This window comes from Gymnoscopelus braueri, assembly GCF_963280865.1.
Source record: "Gymnoscopelus braueri genome assembly, chromosome: 12".
NCBI classification, from domain to species: domain Eukaryota; kingdom Metazoa; phylum Chordata; class Actinopteri; order Myctophiformes; family Myctophidae; genus Gymnoscopelus; species Gymnoscopelus braueri.
Genome location: NC_137614.1, coordinates 39,685,265 through 39,706,713, shown reverse-complemented (window position 1 = coordinate 39,706,713; position 21,449 = coordinate 39,685,265). Strand labels below are relative to the sequence as shown.

The 21,449-nt window shown below is 42.8% G+C and overlaps 1 protein-coding gene across 1 annotated transcript in view; it reads right to left on the bottom strand.

Moving 5' to 3' along the window:
- Positions 1-21,449, bottom strand: part of ift122 (intraflagellar transport 122 homolog (Chlamydomonas)) — a 49,766-nt gene that overhangs the window by 8,564 nt on the left and 19,753 nt on the right. The window contains exons 18-23 of the mRNA XM_080444951.1: positions 16,130-16,296; positions 10,687-10,858; positions 8,798-8,900; positions 5,088-5,228; positions 4,412-4,509; positions 1,799-1,899 (exon numbers count right to left, since the gene is read on the bottom strand). Of these exons, the coding sequence (XP_080301077.1) occupies positions 1,799-1,899; positions 4,412-4,509; positions 5,088-5,228; positions 8,798-8,900; positions 10,687-10,858; positions 16,130-16,296 (782 nt within the window). The remainder of the gene's footprint in view (positions 1-1,798; positions 1,900-4,411; positions 4,510-5,087; positions 5,229-8,797; positions 8,901-10,686; positions 10,859-16,129; positions 16,297-21,449) is intronic.

The following is a 21,449-nucleotide window of genomic DNA, read 5'->3' as shown; positions in this document are numbered from 1 at the left end:
CAAGGGGAAAAATGAAGACGAGACGTCCAAATGTTTTTCATGGTGGTCCCGAGCCACAAAAAGGAGGCAAATCCACGCAAGAAGTACCTTTGTCTGCACCTCCAACACATGCACGTGACGTTGCACGTCGAATATTCCTAGCCTTGCTCTTCTTGCGGCGGTCACATACCAACACGTTCTGTTCTGCCTTGAAAACTAGAATGACAGTTTAAATACTTTGCTTAGGTTATTCGTAAGGCCTGCGTGTTGTATGTATATACAGGAATGTGTGCAGTTTTTTTCCACCTCTGTTTGAGAGGAGGAAATCGTTGCTTGTTTGTATTTATATGGAGGCAGATCAGAGTTAGAGAGAGAGGCAGCGGCTGGTCAATGAGTTGCAGCTGCAGCAGCCTCCATCACCTAACTAACACCTCCCCCCTCCCTGTTCCTCTCCACTAGGGCAGTGGTTTTCAAAGAAGGGGCCGACAGGGGGTGCCGGGGGGGGGGGGCAATTGAATTGGAAAGGAGAGGAAATCATAAAATAATTTAATTTTTTTTAATAATCTTTAAAAAACATTAGAATAATAGTTTTTGACAAGCATAGTGACAAGCAGGCACGACCCTGGGAAATCGTATTTAATTGAAAAAAAATAATATATATATATATATATATATATATTTGGGCATCCATGGCATGGAAAAGTTTGGGATCCCCTCCACTAGTGTAAACTCCATGCACCTCCTCTCCTCATACACTCCACACATCCCCAGCTACTGTATACTGTATAGTCAAGCCGTCGGGACTGCCGATAAGTGCATGTCCTCCTATTGTGTTGCATAGTAAACCGCATAAATGTGACAGTGTGGCCTGTGTATCAAATCCCTGCCCTGTGCCTTCTGTCCATGAATCACCGGTCAAAGTTTTCCGAGCAACTCTGTTTGACCTGAGAAGAGCCCAGCAGCTGCACTTCCTGGTTTCCGTCTGCAAGGCCGGGATTTCCTTCCTCATGCTCCGCCGTGGCTCTGTGCGAGTGTATGCGCATGCTGGTTCGAATCAAAGTGTTTTTGAAGTGCGTGTGTGCGCATGTGTGTGTGTGTGTGTGTGTGTGTGTGTGTGTGTGTGTGTGTGTACATGTATTACTATTCTTGTGAGGGCAGCTAGCCTTAAAAGATTCAGGTTGGCGTTAGGGTTAGGATTAGGCATTTAGAGGTTAGGTTTAGGTGGTTAGAGTTACGCCTGGTGATCTATACTTTAGTTGTGTGTCAGTGCCGCAAATAGCAGATCTACAAGCACACAACTCAGCCTTTAGGGTTAGGGTTAAAAATTGTCCCAAAAATTAAAGGTAAAAATGGCTGTCCTAAAATGTTGTCCTCACAAGTATAGTAATACCAACGTGTGTGTGTGTGTGTGTGTGTGTGTGTGTGTGTGTGTGTGTGTGTGTGTGTGTGTGTGTGTGTGTGTGTGTGTGTGTGTGTGTGTGTGTGTGTAAGTGTACGCGCAAAGTTGGGTTAATCAGGTTGTTTGTTTTAGTTGCTGAGGATGTGCCTCTTCCTGGCGTCCTCTCCTCCTTCCCATCATCACCTCTTTTCTTTCTCTCCACCATTTCCGCGCTTGGCGCCCGACTCTCCCCCCTTTCTCCCGCCGCCTGTCTGTTTACCACCTCTGCAGCGTCGCTATCTACTTGGTTTCAAATTAGCAACGTTATCAACTTTATCCAGAGAGGATGGAGAGACAGCACATTTTCCCCTCAAAGATTACATGGAGTGTGTGGCATGCGGCGGAGGTTACTTGGGGTTATTTTCTGGAGTGGAAGGATACACTTTGGAGATGCCCCGTGGTATGTCCTTTGTGAGGTTGTTCAGGAGGAACCGGCAGATGTTGAAGAGAGTCTCTGGCATGTGGGAACTGAAGGGCTCATCCTGGACAGGGAAATGGTAGAGGGGCGATTTAAAAGAGAAGGACAATGGTTAAGTCACAGAAAAAAAAGAAAAGAAAGAAAGACAGAAAGACAGAAAGACAGAAAGAAAGAAAGAAAGAAAGAAAGAAAGAAAGAAAGAAAGGAAGATAGCTAGGGGGAATAAATATCAAAGAAATAAGGAAAGATAGCAAAAAGAAATCAAGAGCATTAAAAACAAAAGCAGATGTATGTATATTTTCTATGTATTATTTGTGCTTTTTGTTCTTTTCTTTAAAAAAGTGGGGGAGGGGGGATTTACAATGGCGAGTATAAACTGCGATAAATCAGAGAGCTTGTTGTGAATTTTCCTTGTTGCCTTGTGTTTGAAAAATTAAATGATAAGAAAAAAAGACTAGCTCCCTTCGAAAACACAAAAAAACTGCTCATCCCATAGATCTCTTTAAACCTGTACTTCCTCTTCCCTCATCCTCCCCCTTCATCCTTTACCTCTCCGTCTTCAAATTTGGCTTAATAAAAAAAGCTAGAGCTTAGAGCAGCGCTTCATCCCTCCCGACAAAAGCACAGGACGGGGCTTTCACCGGTGGGCCTGTATAGGAAGGGAACATTTACTAAAGCAATCACTAACGCAGCACTTTTAGTCAGCGGTAGATGCTTCAAGTTCACGGTGCCTGCCTGCCCGCCTGCCTGCCTGCCTGCCTGCCTGCCTGCTTGGGAGAGTTAAAGTAAGATATATAGAGTGTTCCTGCTCTGGTCTGGATCACTGTGATGTTTCCCTATTGCACGGGTGTGACCACACACAACTGTAACAACAAACACGGGACAGACACGCACACACACACGCCCACACACACGCCCACGCCCACACACACACACACACACACACACACACACAAACCTCAGTGACACAAAACAGGGCACCCTATACAGAATTCACATAACCAGGATATGCTTGTTTATAAGCAGGTTAGTGCTTGGGGTGGGGGGTCTCGGAAGACCACTGGTGAGTTGGTAATCATGATCAATCAAGCCGCTGGTTACCATGGTGGCCAGGGGGCAGGGATGGGGGTCGCTGCGCGTTCAGGCGGTGAACCGCTGTGTGCGGAGGATGAGAGATTGTCACAGTGACAGAGCCTCTACAAGGTTAGAGGACACGGGGTCTGGGGTTGACGGAGCCAAAAGGGAGATTCTGTGACAGAGGCTACAGTACGTTCAGACTGGCAGCCCAGATCAGATGTTTGGCCTTTCCAGTTTGGACTCAGATCAAGTCTGAAAAGCATAAAACCACATGGAAAACCTGAAATAGCTGAACCACATTCCTAGGTGGTTTGAAATTATGATTTCAAAATGTGTGTCTACGTCTGGACACTGGGACACTGAAGCTTACTTTGCCGCACAATGGTGGCGATCGCTGAAAATAGCCGACCTGCTATTTTTCCCGATGTCTGAATAACGAAATCCAATCTGATCACTTGCAAACAACACTGTGGACAGTCAGTCCTAATTAAAAACAAGGCCTAATAGAAGTCGCTTTTAGCATCCTGGGTGAATCTTCCTGTGCTTACTGGTTTCAGAGTCTGGAAAAAAGTGGGGAAATGCTTTTAATAGCCGTCTCCTAGAGATTTGGCCCACTCACAATCTCCTTCGGTGGTTTCTGCCTAATCCCACGACTTTCGACTGTCTCCAATCCTTTTTCCATTATCAGCCCACACTTGAAAACGTGAGACTTTCCTGCTAACTTTGACTGTACCTCATTACACCTAGAATCTATCTTTAGGCAGACCAGCATTTCTGGATCAGGGCGCCCTTGAAAATCTCTAAAGTGTTCGCAGCCCAACCATCTGACCACTTAACATTGGAGTGGTCAGATGGTATGGGCCGTGTACATTTTCAGAGCATATTTATTTTAATGATCAATCAATCGATGTGTTCCGGTTTGGATCAATGGAAGTAACGTAGTATACTTTAAGTTCCTATTGACCACTTAACATTGAGTAGTCAGATGGGTGGGCCCTGTGCATTTTAATGATCAATCAATCGACTGTGTCACTGGAACTAACAGTGTACTTTAAAGGGCAAGACCACTTTGGTAGAGGTTTGGGTTGTGTAGTTACTGTTGATATGCCATTTATATTAGGAAGAAAATCCGGACTGGATCTGTGGATCCGGATCTTCAAATCAACAGGAAGTTAAATTTGTATAAAAAACGAAACAGTACTGGTGATGTTCTATATTGTCTGAATCAACTTTGCTTGTATTCGTTCATGCGCTAAAAGAGTGACTTTGAGAGCTGTGTCAGCGTACAATGTAAGCCAATGAGGAGCATATTTTGAATTATCAATTTCTAATCACCGGAGCAATATCTTTTTATTTCTTGTCCACCTTTGGAGTTACATCATGGGAAGGTAACTACACAACCCAAACCTCTACCAAAGTGGTCTTGCCCTTTAAGTTACAGGTTGGGATTGGCTGTAACTAGAGCCTATCTTTAGGTAGACAGATGGTGGTGTTCTTACTGTGTAGCGCTGGATGGGGTGGTAGACGTGGTAGAGCTCAGCCAGGTGCTGAAAACGCTCAAATTTAGTCAGCATCTCACTCTTCTGCTCTTCACTCTCTATAACACACACACGCAGGCACACACACACACACACACACACACACACACACACACACACACACACACACACACACACACACACACACACACACACACACACACACACACACACACACACAAAATGCGTAAAAATCCTTGAGTGTTAGCTCTGAACTAATTCAAACACAATGTGTAAAAATCCTTGAGTGTAAAATATTGTACTTTTTACTTAACTACTTTAATCTGATTTATTTTTTAAAATGTAATGTCTGAGATAAGCAATATAAAATATAATCATTAACTATACTTTAATGTATCAATAATTAGTAATATTTATTAGTCTGAAGGAAGTACAATTCACAATTCACAATTATTTCCAACAATTGTAACAGAGTATTACAACTTTAACTTAAGTAAAAGATATGAGTACTACTAACACCACTGCTCACAGGTCCATTTACATTTGTACACTTACATTTTGTTTACATTTATTTGGACTTTACTGTTTATTTATAGCATCAATAACTTCCAATAAAATGTGCTCATTCAATCTATAGACTGTGGTTCTGTGTGTCTTTGCTCATGGCTGGCCTCACCCCTTGCGATGTCCAGACACTGCATGGACAGCATCCAGTAATAGTACGCCGCGTCGTTGAACCTGCTCTCCACCACGGCATTCTGGGTAAGCTGCTCCAACACTTTCACTGCTTCGCCCTCCCGTCCCGCCTTGTGGAACGCTGGGGGAAGGGAGAAAAAAGGCGTCGGTCGGGGTTGGGAGTGAGCGAGACAGTGCGACAGATTGCCGCGGCGTGCCCTAGAAAACATAAGGCTCGTACAGTACGGCAAGCGATGCCCGAGCTAAAAACAACAGCACATTAACAACTCTGTCCCACACTCGAGCCTCTCACATTGCAGCAGCAGCTACAGCGGGCTGCCCAGTCTGCTGCGTCTGTAAAGTACACCGCTGAGTTTTAGCCCTGTGGGAGCTAACCTGTTTGTTGTTACATACTCCAGCATTCCCAGGCTGCCAGGATTTTATAGTATTAAAAGAAAAAACCCTCACACACACACACGCTCTTGCAAGAGCATGCATAGAGATACACACACACACACACACACACACACACACACACACACACACACACACACACACACACACACACACACACACACACACACACACACACACACACACACACACACACACACACACACACACACACACACTCCCACGCTTGTCTAACACGCCACAGGCAATTTGCACCTCACAATGTTTAGCTAATTTTTCACATGGGACCACAAACATAAGTCATTTCCAACCAAACTAAGCCGGGGAGGAGCGCTACTAAACACCAAAACGCAGCAGCACTTAGACAGCAAAGGGCTAATAAACATGCGTCCTACTATCCTTCATGTTCCTATCGGAGGCTAATTAGAAGCAGCTTCGGGGAGGCGACCCCAACGCTGACCCTGTCCCGACAGTCATGGAGGGGGGGGGGGGGGGTCAGAACATATTAGCACCAAGTGTTTATCAGTCCCCTCAACCGGACAGAAACCACACTCAGCTGCTGCTGGTTAGTGTACAGAAAATCACCCCCCACCCCGAACGACCTCCACACAACCCCCAACCAAGACTTCCTTGAACATACAGAAGAGCTAATGGTGATGTGATACAGTAGATATATATATACTATATATCGTCACTGTCGGGCACAAACCTCTCTGTATTTCAACTTTTTTATTTTCTTTAATAAATCAGTGCTATTGAACACCCTTTAAGTCTGTGTGTGGGTTGTACATATATTGAACCAATGCAAAGTACTGAAAAGCGCTTCTGACTAAACCTCCCAACTCCATTGGATCCTCAAACTGACGGTACAACCACCTAACTCCAAATCAGGTTTTGTTTTCCGTCTGACATTCTAATCAATGATGGTCATAACTATCTCACTCACTGGTCAAAAACCTCCTAACTCCACTTGAGTTGGATTTGGGTAAAGTGATGATAATATAATGACACATGCAAGTATCTGACAATGTATAAAGTCACAAAACCAACTTTGATGAGACAGTATGGTGTTGTTTTAAAAACATGTTTTCTTGTCCTTTTCCTGAAATAGTTGGTTTCTGCCCGACAGCACATATACTGTATGTATGTATGTATATATATATATATATATATATATATATATACTACATAGACAATGCCTGGGTTATTGCTCTGACACTCACAGCATGTTCAGGTTTCGGTACCCAGCATTGGCCAGGTTATTGCATGAGTGAAATAGGCTCCAACCCTTGAAATTAAAAAGGTCCAGAACCACTGATTTAGAAGAAAGTTATATATAGGCTGTGGTATGAGCTCCTATAACTCTTTCCCGTTCTTTAGCCTACCTATACTCAGTTCCTCCCACACGCATACAGAGCTGAGTGTGGTGGTCGGAAGACTAGGTTAGGAATTCTATCGCAATCACTTGTAACATAAAACTGCATTGCCCGCTGGCCCAAAATATACACAATCAGCACAATGAATGACCACGGGGCGAGTTACAGTGCAATCAGGCCTGCTGCAGCTCACGCCCGCGTTCTGCACAGAGACAGACAGACAGACAGGGGGGGGATTATCCTGAGGAGGAAATATGCATGCTGGGATCATAATTATAAATCTATGAGCTGATTAGGACTATGGTTACAGTTAGTAATCATCATCAGAGCCGCTTGTAGTAGCTGCTGATGATTAGAGGCATGTACGCAGGGGTGGAAGAAGTACTCACATTGTTTTTACTTGAGTAAAAGTAGCACTACCACTCTGTGGAAATACTCTGTTATAAGTAAAAGGCCTGTATTACAAATTTGACTTGAGAACAAATACAAAAGTACTGTCATATACAAGTACCAAAAGTAAAAGTAGTCACCATGCAGAATTTTTTTCAAACGTTTTCAAAAATTTCAAATCTTTCGAAAATACGTGCTCTGAGCTAGTAGATAGGATAGGAGTTAGGGCTTAATTGGTTAATATATGTTTTTACAAAGTAACTTGTAACTAAAGCTGGAGTAAAAAAACGTACATTTACCTCCAAAATGTAGTGGAGTAGAAGTATAAAGTATTAGAACATTTCAATACTTAAGTACAGTACAAGTACCTCAAAATGTTACTCAAGTCACAGTACTTGAGTAAATGTACTTAGTTACTTTCCACCACTGCACGTATGCCTGACGTCGTTCAGTTCAGTTCAGCTCTGCTCTCCTCTAGCGGGAGGATCAGGTTTAACGGTGCATGGCGAGAATCAAGAGGAAGTAGGGGGGAAAAAAGGTCTGGGTCCAGAATTGGCCAGACGTTATATTGTCCATATGTAAACACTGGGCTTCCCCCCTCTATACACCAGTGTTCACCGACATCCTCCTGAATACAATAAAGATGATGCTTGGCTGGTTTTAGAGTATCCCCTATAGGCCAATGCAGTGGTTTTCTAACTTTTTGTGCCCAAGGCACAAGTCAAAACCCCTCTATGTTCGCTATTTTTTCATCTTTAATGACATGACCAAAATAGGGATGCTAGATTGAATATTTTTAGGGTAAAGGATTTGCCTCTGTATTGGGACATGAGTGCACAATGAGATCATTGGGAAATGAGTGCACACAAAGTACTGATGTAGTAAATAAAGATAAAATAAAAAAACGAATGGGCACTGGCCTACTTGGGAGAGATGCAAATTGGGAATGATGCTAGTTGGGAATACATGCCCCACTTGGTTATACCCGCTTTATAGTTTATCTGTCTGTGTCCCTTTCATGCCCACATTATGGAGATCTCAGTATCTGTCTGTCTGCCTGTGTCCTTTTATGCCCATATACGGACATCCCTGATGTCATCAGTATACAGTTTGTCCATATATGGGCATGTCCATCCATATGGATATATTGTCGGTTCGGCGGTCCTGCACATCTGGATCTCCGTATATGCCTATGGGTATCTGTCAGCTGGACAACTGCCTATCCTAATGACTTGACGCCGGGCACTGCACTCCGTCAGGTCCTCGGCGACACACGCGGCAAGTTTGAAGTCGAACGGTCGGGCGGTTCTCGAGGTACGCCGAAGGACAGATACACATGCAGAGATTGATGCATTTATACTGTAGATAGATCATTCATGACGTTTTTGTATAGTTGTTGCTATAATAATGTGTGGTTGTCACCAAATCTCAAGGCACACCTGGACTTGTCTCACCGCACGGTACACCGTTTGAAAAACCACGGCCCTGCAGGCTAAAGGGTTATCAGGCACATTCCACTTGGGAGACTCACCTTTCTGTGCCTCCTCGAAGCGGTCGTTCTCAGCCAGCCACTGGGCGTAGGGCACGTAGACGTCATCTTTGAACTGGCTGTGTTTCTCCACCAGTGAGAAAGCCTGAGAAATTGCCACGGAAGCCACAGCGAGGAAAAACAGGAGCATTGAGGGTTCACCTTAAATGTCTCGACAAAATCTGTTAACATTTAATGTTAACAGATTCACTATGATGTGATTACATATGAGGATTTACAGGTCCACAGCTTGCAGTGTACTGCCGTGGTTCTCAAAGTGGGGTCTGGGGACCCCCAGGGGTCCTTGAGGGGATTCCAAGGAGTCCCCAGTCAAATGTATTAATACTGTAGCATCAAAATCTGTTTAACCACTTTAACCCTATTTCAAAATAGCAGATCTACAAGCTCACAACACGTCACAATGCAATGCGTTGTGAGCTTGTAGATCTGCTATTTTCAAAATATTTAGAAAAGTCTTGAGAAATTGTGAAAAATTTGGAAGAAGTTTGAATGATTTTAACAACACAAATCTTCTCGTGTGGGCAGATTTGATTCGATCTGGCAAAACAACACCTTTTCAGATGGGGGTTCATGAACAAAAACAACATGAATGTTTGAGGACCACTGGTGCACTACTGTATGACATCAGTCTTACAGGCAGAACACTCAGTGGCGGGTACAGCAGCTGAGTCACCGCAAGTGCTCGGCTAAGAACAGATAAATTACAACTCAAATGTTATTTCTAGTCAAAACAAACCCACATTATTTCTAGTCAAAACATTAGTGAAAGCAATATTAATGAGCGTGGAGCAAAGACAAGTGTGGGGGCCAATTCAATTTCACAGTCAATTAGAGCACCGGACTGGACGGGCTGCTAGAAGGACAGGATTTTCGAGTGGCGTTTACGGGGGCCCAATGAATGTATATCTGCCTGTCATGTTGACTGATTAAACTAAATGTCCCTTGGCAAAGCCTCAGCCAAGAAACACACACTCCAGGCATACCACACTGGAAGGCCGAGCCCAGCAAAGTCACACTGGAGTTTGTGTGTGTGTGAGAGAGAGAGAGAGAGAGAGAGGGAGGGAGAGAGGGAGGGAGAGGGAGAATGCAGTGAATAGCATCCATATGCTCCATAATGTGGTGCAGCGGGTGTCCTGTCTGAGTTGTCCACCTCCCCCAGTGAATTGACGTAAAGCATAACATTTCTCCCACATCCACAGGCTCGCTTTTTCTATCTCTCTCCACATCAAATAAAAACATCCAAGAGTGTTTTCTCAGAGCGCTGCGGTATCATAAGAGCACAGTGTAATGCTCTCTCTCTCGCTCTCTCTCTCTTTGTCGGCATTCTGTTTCACCGCGCAGATCAGTCAGCATCTCTGTAATGCCTGTAACTCGATTAAAACACTGCCGATGGATTAAGGAAATGTAATATTTGCTTGGTGTCTGCATAGTGTGAGGCGCCTCTGATGGACGACATTGATTGGGGGGAAAAGGAATAGTTTGAAAAAGCTAATGTGCTTTAGTGCATTAGAGCGTTTCTTGCATCTCACTTTCTAATCACAGTTCGGGCGTGTGGATTCAGAGAAACCGCAGGCTGGTCGATTAGCTCCGGTCCATGAGCATTATTGCAGACGTAACGTGTCATTGTTCGTGTCACTGACAATACTTTTTCCTAGTGGGTTCAATTTAGAGACATCAACATTCTGCAGGTTTCTTATCCCCCGTGGTGTGTGATGACAAGACATTTCTGACTCGGTTGATGTAGCACGGCCCTATATATGGCTCGCATGCAGTATATTTATGGGATTTTTCTAGGGGTACTCCATATAAGTCATAATGAGCACACTCAGCACAGCAGGTGAGTCTCTCAGGTGTTGTAAAGTGTGTCAGACCTCTTCCCAGTGGCAGGCCTCCACGTGCAGCTGCACCAGTGCCTTCAGGTCTCCCATCTTAGAGTAGGTCTCTGAGGCATAGCCGTGGTGCTTCAGCTTCCTGAAGTAGAGCGCGCACTTCGCCAGGGGTTCACGCTCCGCCTTGTCCAACTTGCGGGCGATGTCGATCAGCCTGCATGAGAGCAGAGAGGGGGGAGGGGGGACATGAGCACAAACGGGGCAGGTGTGTGTGTGTGGGTGCGTGTCTTGCACATACGGTAATAAGGCGTCACATAACTTTTCAGTATGGCATAGAATAGTGTCTATATTTATGTGTGTCCATCTCTATCTATAAATGCACCGAATCTTTGAGTGAGTGTGTGTGTGTGTGTGTGTGTGTGTGTGTGTGTGTGTGTGTGTGTGTGTGTGTGTGTGTGTGTGTGTGTGTGTCCGTCCGTGTGTCCCCTGCATATCCTGAGAGCTGTCTGACCGATCGACTTCAAACTTGGTGTGCGTATGTATCGCCAAGTACCCAGTGCAGTGATGTGCCGAGGCGGTCGGAGCGGGTGTCCGGGACTGTATAAATTCACGTTATCTCCATATCTGTCTGTCTGTGTCCTTTCTACGGTCATATATGGAGATCCCTATGATGTCAAACTGTACTGACGTCATAGACTGGCCTCCGAGTACTATGATGGTGGTGTGCATTAAGTACTCTGACAATGGGTACAACAGGTACTCTGACAACGAGTACAACAGGTATTGCATAATCGGAGGGGCTTGCATTCCCAATGGGCAATGTTCCCAACGGGCATCGGCCTAGTATTTATAGGTACCCAGGAGAACCGTCTTTCTTTTTAGTTCTTCTTTAGTGTTTTTTTTAATGGCCCCTTTTTACTGTTAGTGATTTTTTTTAACGATGTCTTGTCTGTGTTTACATGTAGGTCACCCTGGGGAGAACAAGCAGACAGTGGTGGAAAGTAACTAATTACATTTACTCAAGTACCGTACTTGAGTACAATTTTGAGGTACTTTTACTTTACTTGAGTATTTCCTATTTTCAACACTTTTACTTCTACTCCACTACATCTCAGAGGCAAATGTTATACTTATACTCCACTACAATTATTTGAAAACTTTAGTCACAAGCTACTTTGTAGATTTGTAGATACATTAACCACTTCAGCCCTATTTAAACTTTGGCTATTTGAAAATAGCCGATCTACAAGCTCACATGTGAGCTTGTAGATCTGCTGTTTTCTAAATATTTTGATACATTTTATACATAATGATACCTTGTGAAAACAGGACATTCTGCATAATGAGTACTTTTGGTACTTTAAAGGGATAATTCACCCCAAAAATTTCTATCGATTAGTCACCCCATGGAGAATTCATGGATATTCTTTTGTTTTTGTCGCATTCCTAAGCCAATAATTTGATGAACGGCAGCGGTTCCGGTAGGAGACACAAAGAGTCTCCTTTGTAACTTCTACCGGAACCGCTGCCTGCCGGTCCGCTGGTCATCAAATTATTGGCTTAGGAATGCGACAAAAAACGACAAAAAATATCCATGAATTCAAGTCTCCATGGGGTGACTAATCGATAGAAAAAAAAGTGATTGTTTGGGTGAACTATCCCTTTAAGTATATTTTGATGCCAATACTTTTGTACTTTTACTCAATTAAAAAAAAATTGATAACAAGACTTTTACTTGTAACAGAGTAGTTCTACATTGCAGTATTGATACTTTTACTTAAGTAAAACAATGAAGTACTTTTTCCACCACTGCAGTGCAATCAGAGCCAACCCCAGATATCAGCCAGACTGATATATCGTCCAGACTGATTATTTGACTTTTTTTGACGACACCTTGACCAGTGACCACACATCTTTTCACGGGCTACTTTTCACAATTTGTGTCGTGTTAGGGCTGCAACTATCGCTATTCTTTTAAGCAATTATATTATCAATATATTTTCCGATTAATTGAATAATCGAGAAGTGTGTTTTCAATGCATCGACTTAACTCATTCACTGCCAGGCTTATTTCAAGCTTGTTGATCCATATGCCAAAGGCATTATGGATCAAACGGAGAAAAAAAAAATCTCTGTTTACATTTTAACATTGAAGTGGATGGAGAATTAACTTTTTGAAAATCGTTTTCTCCTAGTTCCTTTGAGATTAAAAAGAAAAAAAAATAACCACCTTTTTTTTTAGGTGACGTCAAAAGACGTCATTGGCACTAATGGCACACTGAAAACGGCCGTCAAAAGACGTCATTGGCACTATATGAGTTAAGTGCTATATATAAACATGAAAATAGCAGATCTACAAGCTTACAACATTTTTAAAACGTTTTGCCCATAATGACATGCCCAACACAGGGTTAACGTTAACATTATTAATCGATTCCTTTATTAAATGATGAATTATCAAATCTTGTTTTAATAATCAATTAAATGGATTAGTTGGATGAACTGTTGCATCCCTATTGTCTTCTGTTCTGTTCTATTCTGTTCTGACAGAAGAAATGCAACATCATTCCAGCCCAGTCAGTGCCAGCAGTCAGAGCAGATGAAGCCTGACAACAATACTAAAACTCAACGGTGGAAGAAGTACTCAGATTAGTTTTTTTTTTTACTTAAGTAAAAGTAGCAATACCACAATGTAGAAATTCTCTGTTACAAGCAAAAGTCCGGTATCAAACATTTTACTTGAGTAAAAGTACAAAAGTATTGGCATCAAAATATACTTATAGCACCAAAAGTGCTATAAGCATATTATAGCAGAACGCCCATTTCAGAATCATACTGTAATACGTCATTGGACTATAATTTTGGATCATTAACCACTTAAGCCCTGTTTTATACTTATTTGAATCGACAAGCTTAAGTAGTTGGCATGTAGCTTGTAGATCGTCTACTTTAAGATTTTTGATTAATATGGAAATTTGATTGATTATTACTCATATAAATCTGCAAAATAACTAGTAACTAAAGTTTTCATATAATTGCAGCAGAGTAAATAGTACAATATTTGCCTCTGGAGTAGAAGCATAAAGTATTGGACTACAAGTAAATCAAAAGCACCCCAAAATTGCACTTTAAAAGGCCAGTCCACACCAATGCAACTCCTTTTAGAGACCGTTGCAGCGGTCTGGACTGACCAGTTGCAGACTGGTGCCATTTGGGGAAAATGGTTGCAAGTAGTTGCAAGGAGTTGCAGTTGCAAGGAGTTGCATTGGTGTGGACTGGCCTTAAGAGTACGGTACTTGTAACTCGAGTAAATGTACTTAGTTACTTTCCAGAGTGTTGGCCCCAACCAGTGTTAACCCCGCTGCTCTAGGTCAGTGCAGACTGTGAGTGACAGTTAGCAGACACTGGGTCAGATGGGAGTCTGTAGGGAGTTGTGATACGACAGGCCCGGGACACAGCCATATCTGTCTGCCAGCTTCCCAGCTACACACACTGGCAGGCAGCCCCCTTTCCCATGACTCACAATAGTGTGTGTGTGTGTGTGTGTGTGTGTGTGTGTGTGTGTGTGTGTGTGTGTGTGTGTGTGTGTGTGTATTACTATACTTGTGAGGGCCAAATGTCCACACAAGTATAGTAGAGTTAGAGAAATAGACATTGTAGCCTAAGGATACTTTTCCTGGTCCTCATTAGAAAAGGAAAAAAAAATATTTGGGGAGGCTTAAAATTAGGAAAAGATTCAGGTTGGGGTTAGAAGTTGGGATTAGAGTTATGCCTGAGTTATACTTAGTTGAATGCCAGTGTCAAACACTGAAAATAGCCTTGTAGAATAGAGCTTGTTGATTTTTGATGTAAAAATGGCCAGGAAAAAAAGGTACCAATGGCATTTATAAAATTGCCGGCCTAAAATGTTGATGTCCTCACAAGTATGGTAATACAAATGTGTGTGTGTGTGCGTGCGTGTGCGTGTGTGTGTGTGAGAGAGAACTGATGAACTGATGTTTTCCGGTAAACACCCTCTTTGTACTTCATCAGCTTTCACTCTGTATACCATCAGCTAGGTGTCTAATACCCTGAGGCCGGATCTGTGTAGAGCTATGAATACATGGCATTAGCATTAGATTTGATGAGAGCTATTCTTATAACCTTATGACATTTCTATCCATATTCATGAGCTTAAGCGGTTGTATTCTGGAGCTACAAACCCAAACAAACCTCGGAACGTGGAACCCCCCCACCCCCACTGACAGTGATTTCAGGACAGTTTGACTTTTACGACAGTGGTTCTCAAAGTGAGGTCTGGGGACCCCCAGGGGTCCTTGGGGGGGTTCCAGGGGGTCCCCAGCAAAATTAGTTACTATAGCATCTAAATCTGTTTAATCACTTTAACCCTATACACATCACCTATTTGAAAATAGCCCATCTACTGTACAAGCTTGTCTTGACACGTTGTGAGCTTGTAGATTTGCCATATTTTCTTTTTTTTTAAAGGTCAAATGTGGATTTTAACACAACATATCTCGTATGGAGATACGCAGCCAAATACATCTCAATCTGGAGTACCTGACATGAAAAAGTTTGAGACATGAGAAAGTTTGATGATGTGTTTTTGCTATTGTAAAAGAATACTATTTTGGTTATTAAAGTTTAAACAGAACACAAACATTTGCTTGCATTCTTGTAAAAATCCCCCTGGCTAGTGTCATGGGATGTACCAAGTCACTGTCACTGAAAAACAATGTCTCTAGGTAATGAGTTGTCAGGCTTTTTCATGTCACAGGTGCCCCAGATACAAACACATTGAGCCACGTTTAATGAAAATCTTGTCCCCGACTCCCTGGGATGTGATATTTATTGTTTGGTATAATTTATCATATCTCTACAGAACTGGCTACAGATTGTAATAATGAAACATATTGTCTCTTTGCATTACCTTCTAGCGAATTAAATATGAGCTAAACTGAACCATTCCCATGGACCCCATACCCCACTTTGAGAATCACTGCACCTAATGACATCAAAAATCTTGGATATCTTGTGTCTGAAATTGGCAAAGTCTTGTCCAAGAAGACAAATCTAATAATCCCATCCATAAACATTAGTATTCACCTGTTTCCTAGGCTGTGTGTTTTCCACTTCCTGTCGATTTGATCCAATGAAATTCAATGAAACTGGTCACATGACCAATGATATCCAATGAAATCGACAGGAAGTGGAAAACACACAGCCTAGGAAACAGGTGAATAGCTTATACCGTGTCCACAGAAAATACCAGCTTCTGATTGAAATATCGGAGATCGGAACACCTCAAACATAGTCCTGGTCAACTGTTTAATCACTGTTCTAAATAAACACTCATTACCCTATCTTAAAATTGCATGTGACTACAACAACAGCAATAAACTAACTACATCAGCTATTTTAGCTGAATGTTCACCCTCAGAATACGCTAGGGTTGATCTGGTAAACACAGAGAATTACCACGCACATGTCGGCCCAGCCGTGCTCTCCAATAATGTCTATGGCTTTGAGGTGTTCGCCTGCAGACAGGTACATCTCTGCTGCGGCCCGTGGCTCCTTGCTGTTCTTAGCCCAGTCCGCCTGTTTGGTCATCAGTATCTTAGAATTCTTCGGGTCCGTCGCTCCTATGAACTCCTACAAGAAGTGAGAGAGTGCCGTCAACATGTTAAGCATTTAAAACCAATATACTTAGTTGACCAGGGTCCCCCAGGGCTAGGGATGGGTATTGGCAACAATCTCACGATACGATACGTATCACGATACTTGGGTCACGATACGATTATATTGCGATATGCATCACGATACTTGGGTCGTATCACGATATTGGGATATATTGCGATATATTGCGATATATTGCGATATATTGCGATATATTGTGATATATTGCGATATAATGCGATATATTGCGATATATGCATATATCACAACTACATATTGTTTATATATACACTACATATTGAGTAGCTGCAGATCTGTGATAGGTTCTTTGAATGTTTTTCATAAAGCCTGTATCTGAAAAAGCAAAAAAAAAAAAAAAAGAAAAAAACTTTTTTTTTTTCATTTTTTTTTTATCGCGATATTGATACTGGAGTATCGATACAGTATCGCGAAATAAAATATCGCGATATATCGTGATATCGATAATATTGCCCATCCCTACCCAGGGCTGTATACTACTGTAGCTCTGCTCCTTTTTTTCCTGTACACCACAGGCCCTATTTTGCGCATTGCGCAAGAGGTGTTCCCGTGGCCGAGTGGCCGAGTTGCTATCTATATTTTTTCTCTCTTCATACCAGTAACCTGAAAGCTGATTGTATGACATTCTGTATAGTAGTGTGTATGTTACAGGTAGATTGGCATTCCAGGTAGAATGGAAAATAAGTGCTTGTTTTCACCGCCCGTCCGCCCCCCAGGCAATTCTGTAGAACCAACGCCAGAGGGCAATGCAAGCCACACATGAGTCCCACACCACACACGCACGCATGCACACGCACACAAACGAGCACGCACACACGCATACGCGCACATGCACGCGCGCGCGCGCACACCCGCGAACAAGGGGGCGAGACTGAGGAGGCGGGGCTGGCGGGCTATGTTAGTGCAGTGAGTGGCAGTTGGGGCAAACCATAGCGGGGCAAACGCAGTCCCCACAACATCATTTACTATTCTGTGCCTATCGGTACATAACTCGGACGGCGCTTAGTCGACTAGGAGACCATCGGCCGGTCGTCACGGGCACTCGCGCCTGGAGGCGCTCGGGCGCGACTCCTTGGCCTCAAGGTCTCCTTAGTCGGAGCGCCTCCGGCATGGTCCAAAACTATACTTTATCGGCGAAAAAAAATAGTCCGCGGTTGTTTGAAAAAGTAATGTCCCGAGCGGGAGTCAAACCCAGACTCCCGGTGTTAGTGGATGGGGAGTCCAATGATTATCAAAGTGCGCCACTGAGGCTGGTATGTCCATGTTGTCGTCGTCGCTATTCTCGCATCGCAGCCCCGCCCCGAGCCTAAAAACAAGCGCTCCACTTCCAATCTACCTGGAATGCCAATCTACCTGTGACATGTATATCTGTCTGTCTCATCATGATTTGTGTGCATGGGGTTCTCATCTTAAACAAGCTGCGTGCTTAACTGAGTCTTCCAGTTTAGTAGACCTTGTATTGTGAATTTTGTACTTCCATGTACTGTGATTCTCATGTCTTACTAAATAAAAGTACATCAATCAATCAATCAATCAATTCCGCCACCAGCCTTATCCCTAAAACACCTGCGCTACCCCTTACATTATGTATAGTGGTTTGGGCGCTACATTAATAAAACCAATTAGCATGCCAGGTGCCATTGCCTTTAAGAGCCGGCTGCGCTATGCCTTATGCCCAGTGCTATCAGACGCTCTCTCCCTCTCTGCCCATGGAAGAGCGAAGAGGCAGTCCGCCGTCGATTGCCTTGGAATAAAATCATATTTGATACACAGAATTATCACTCATACATTGCTGATAGAGAACTTTAAATTACAGCAATCACTTCTGTTCTGGATTAATACAACTGAATGGTCTGGTGTGGTTATAGAAAACACAGATCAGATTAAAATTGATTTGTCTTTGATAAGCTTAACTGGCATCTGATGATAAAAACACAACTTACTGTCAAAGCGAATTGACAGTCACACTTTTGTGGATTACAGTAAAATTGTAATCACATTCACAATCACTTAATTCAGAAGTGTTCAACTCTGCATTGTGGCACCTATGTAATGTCGGACAAATCCCGAAGTTTGCATCATACGCTCTAGCCTTTGATTGCCTTTGAATAAAGCCATATTTGATACACATAAGTATCACCCACATCTTACTGATTGTAGAGAATGCTAAATTATTGTAATCCGTTCTTGATTTCCTGCGCAATGGATTAATCACACTGAAGTGTGTGATTTGGAGCGAATAAATCATTGTCTTTGAATAGACTAACAAAAAAAAATTAGAATCACAGAGATTCGTTGAAAATTACTTCTGAATGTTGTGTGACTCTTGCATATTGAAGAGAGAAAACACTCCATGACCGCATTTCTAGGCAAGAAGACAGTGTGGTCAACTTTTTATTTCATAGGTTTAATGAAGGAATAATGTCTTTAAAATGGCACGTAAATTGTGAGTGAAATATGAGTCTTTCAGATCGGCTCTGGCATCTTGCATGCATGCCCAATGTGTGCCCGGCCCGAGTCCCAACATTTCCATTGCAGGCGCGCTCTACCAAACGGATTTGGCATAGCGGGTGGTCTGAGGACCCGCTATGCGCTTTCCCATATGTGCGCACAATAGCAATTTTAGGGATAGCGCAACATCAGCCACACCTCCAGGCACAAATAAGGGAGTCGGCATAATGTATTGCGGGTAGCGCTGCAGTACGACAGCGTTTAGGGGCAGCGCCAGCTGCCAAAAATAGCTAATCTACAAACATTTTTTGAAAGATTTTGCCTGTAATGATGCATGCCGAAAATAGGGACGCAAGGTTGAAAGTGGTTAAGTGTGTCTGTGGGTTTTATACATATTTAACCAATGAAAAGTATTAACAAGAGCTTCCGAACAAAAGGTAAATTTCCTGAAAAGTAACGGTTTTGGACACACAAGGTTTATGCCCGACAGCGATGATATACAGGTATGTGTATACAGTATGTAGATAATGTAGAATGTGTAGCATTACCACCTATATTTGCCTAAAACAGGGGTTTTCAACTGATTATAAACCAGGGACCACCACCCTGACTAAGAATCAACCTGGGGACCACTGTTGTGTTGGGAGGGGGGATATGGGCGTGGTGTGGAGGGAACAGCATGAAATTAAATAATGACTGTTAAGGGCTTAATTTTATTTGTTAATTCGAGGTAAATTAAATCAAGCCCTTAACAGTCATCATTTAACTGAGATATGCTAGTGGTCTAGAGCTAAAAAAAGATTGAGAACCACTGATTTATTCCTTTCGCATTGTTGCCCTTATTCTGTTCTCTTAACCTTCCATATAAAACTCATGTTAACTGATTCATTGCAACGAGCAGACACATGCGATTGATTATATGGTGACTATATTTCCTAATAATGGTGACTCAACCAGGCAATCCGGTACACTTTCCCTCTTCACTTTCCCTTTTCTGTGGAAGTTCTTGACATCCGACTTCCCAGTAACTGACAACATTGACGTGTGATCATACGTCACCAGGTCATTTAGTGCACTGTTTCTCAACTAGAGGTCGATACAAAAAAAAACGTCGCTTTTCTACATCAGTCCACGGACCACCAGTTGAAAACCCCCCCTGGCCTAAAAGAACCACAACTCCTTAAAAAAAAACATTTAGAATATCTAATTTAAGTCAACCAGCTTCTCCTATCTGCCTCTCCTCCTATCTCTTATCTACTGCTGCCTCGTGTTTCCTGAAGCTAATAAAAATGACACACAGATACAGTACATGATGAGGACAAAGTGAGCCCCAAACACAAATAAAGCCTGTCGTGGCTGTCGGGTGGAAACCTTGTATGTCCAAAAACAGCAACTTTTCAGGAAATGGAAAAAAGAACCGGTGTTCCAATGGATCCAATGTTATTATTTAGCCACAAGCTCTTGTTAGTACTTTTCATTCATTCAATATTTATAAAACCCACAAACTTTACCACTTGGTTTTTTTTTGTGGCTTTTATGCCTTTATATGACAGGACAGACTGTAGGCTGACAGGAAACGGGGAGAGAGATGGGGAGTGACATGCAGGGATCGGGTATTAGACACCTAGCTGATGGCATACAGAGTGAAAGCTGATGAAGTACAAAGAGGGTGTTTATCGGATCGGAAGTCGAACTCGCGACACAATGGCAGGCTACATTGAGCCTAGGTGGCAGCGGCCCAGCCCAAACTTTACCACAAGATTTTTTTTCAGATCTACAGCTCAACACATGTCATAAATGGGACGCATTGCAAGCTTGTACGTCGGCTATGTCCGCTACTTTTGCGCACACTTTTTTACGACAAAGTAGTTTGGGGAGAAAAAATTAATAAATAAATAAAAAGTTGAAATATGGAGATACAAGGTTTCTGCCCGGCAGCAACGCTATCTTAAACCCAAGTCATGAACTTCTACTATTAGCTCTAATCACTAAGCCATGAGACACACTGTCTCTGCCCTGCAACCGCTACAAGGACTCTCCTGATAAAATGATGCAAGACATTCAGAAACAAATCACTCCATGTCTATGGCTAATTTGCATATAAATGATGTTCATGTCAACACACAGGTTTCTTCTGGTTATTTGGGGGGTTGCAGCTGTGATGAGCCTCTCGCCTGACTGCGACATTATAGCGCTCATCCTTCGCTTTTGTGAATGGTCTCTCGTTCTGGAGGTACAAGTAATAGCCTACTGATGAGCAGCGCTGCTCTGCAAAAAGTTTAACAGAATTTAACTTTGAAAGTTTGGACGCCGGCCAAAAAAAACAGACACCAACTGGCAGCATTCCATCAGAAAAAAATGCAAAGCACCACACAATGTTAAGAAAAAAGACGTGCATTTGGCACATGTGGGTAAACAATTACAAACCAGCGAGCTGAAAATCTGACAGGTACTCTGTGTGCACGACCCAGAGAGCTGAGCTGACTGACACTGAATGCAGAATACTTGACAATGTGAAGGCAGTGGATGCTGACTTTTAAGCACCTTAACCCTGGTATCCCTATTTTGGACATGTCATTATAGGAGAAATCAGCCTTTTTTCAAAGATTTAGAAAATAGTACATCTACAAGCTCACAAA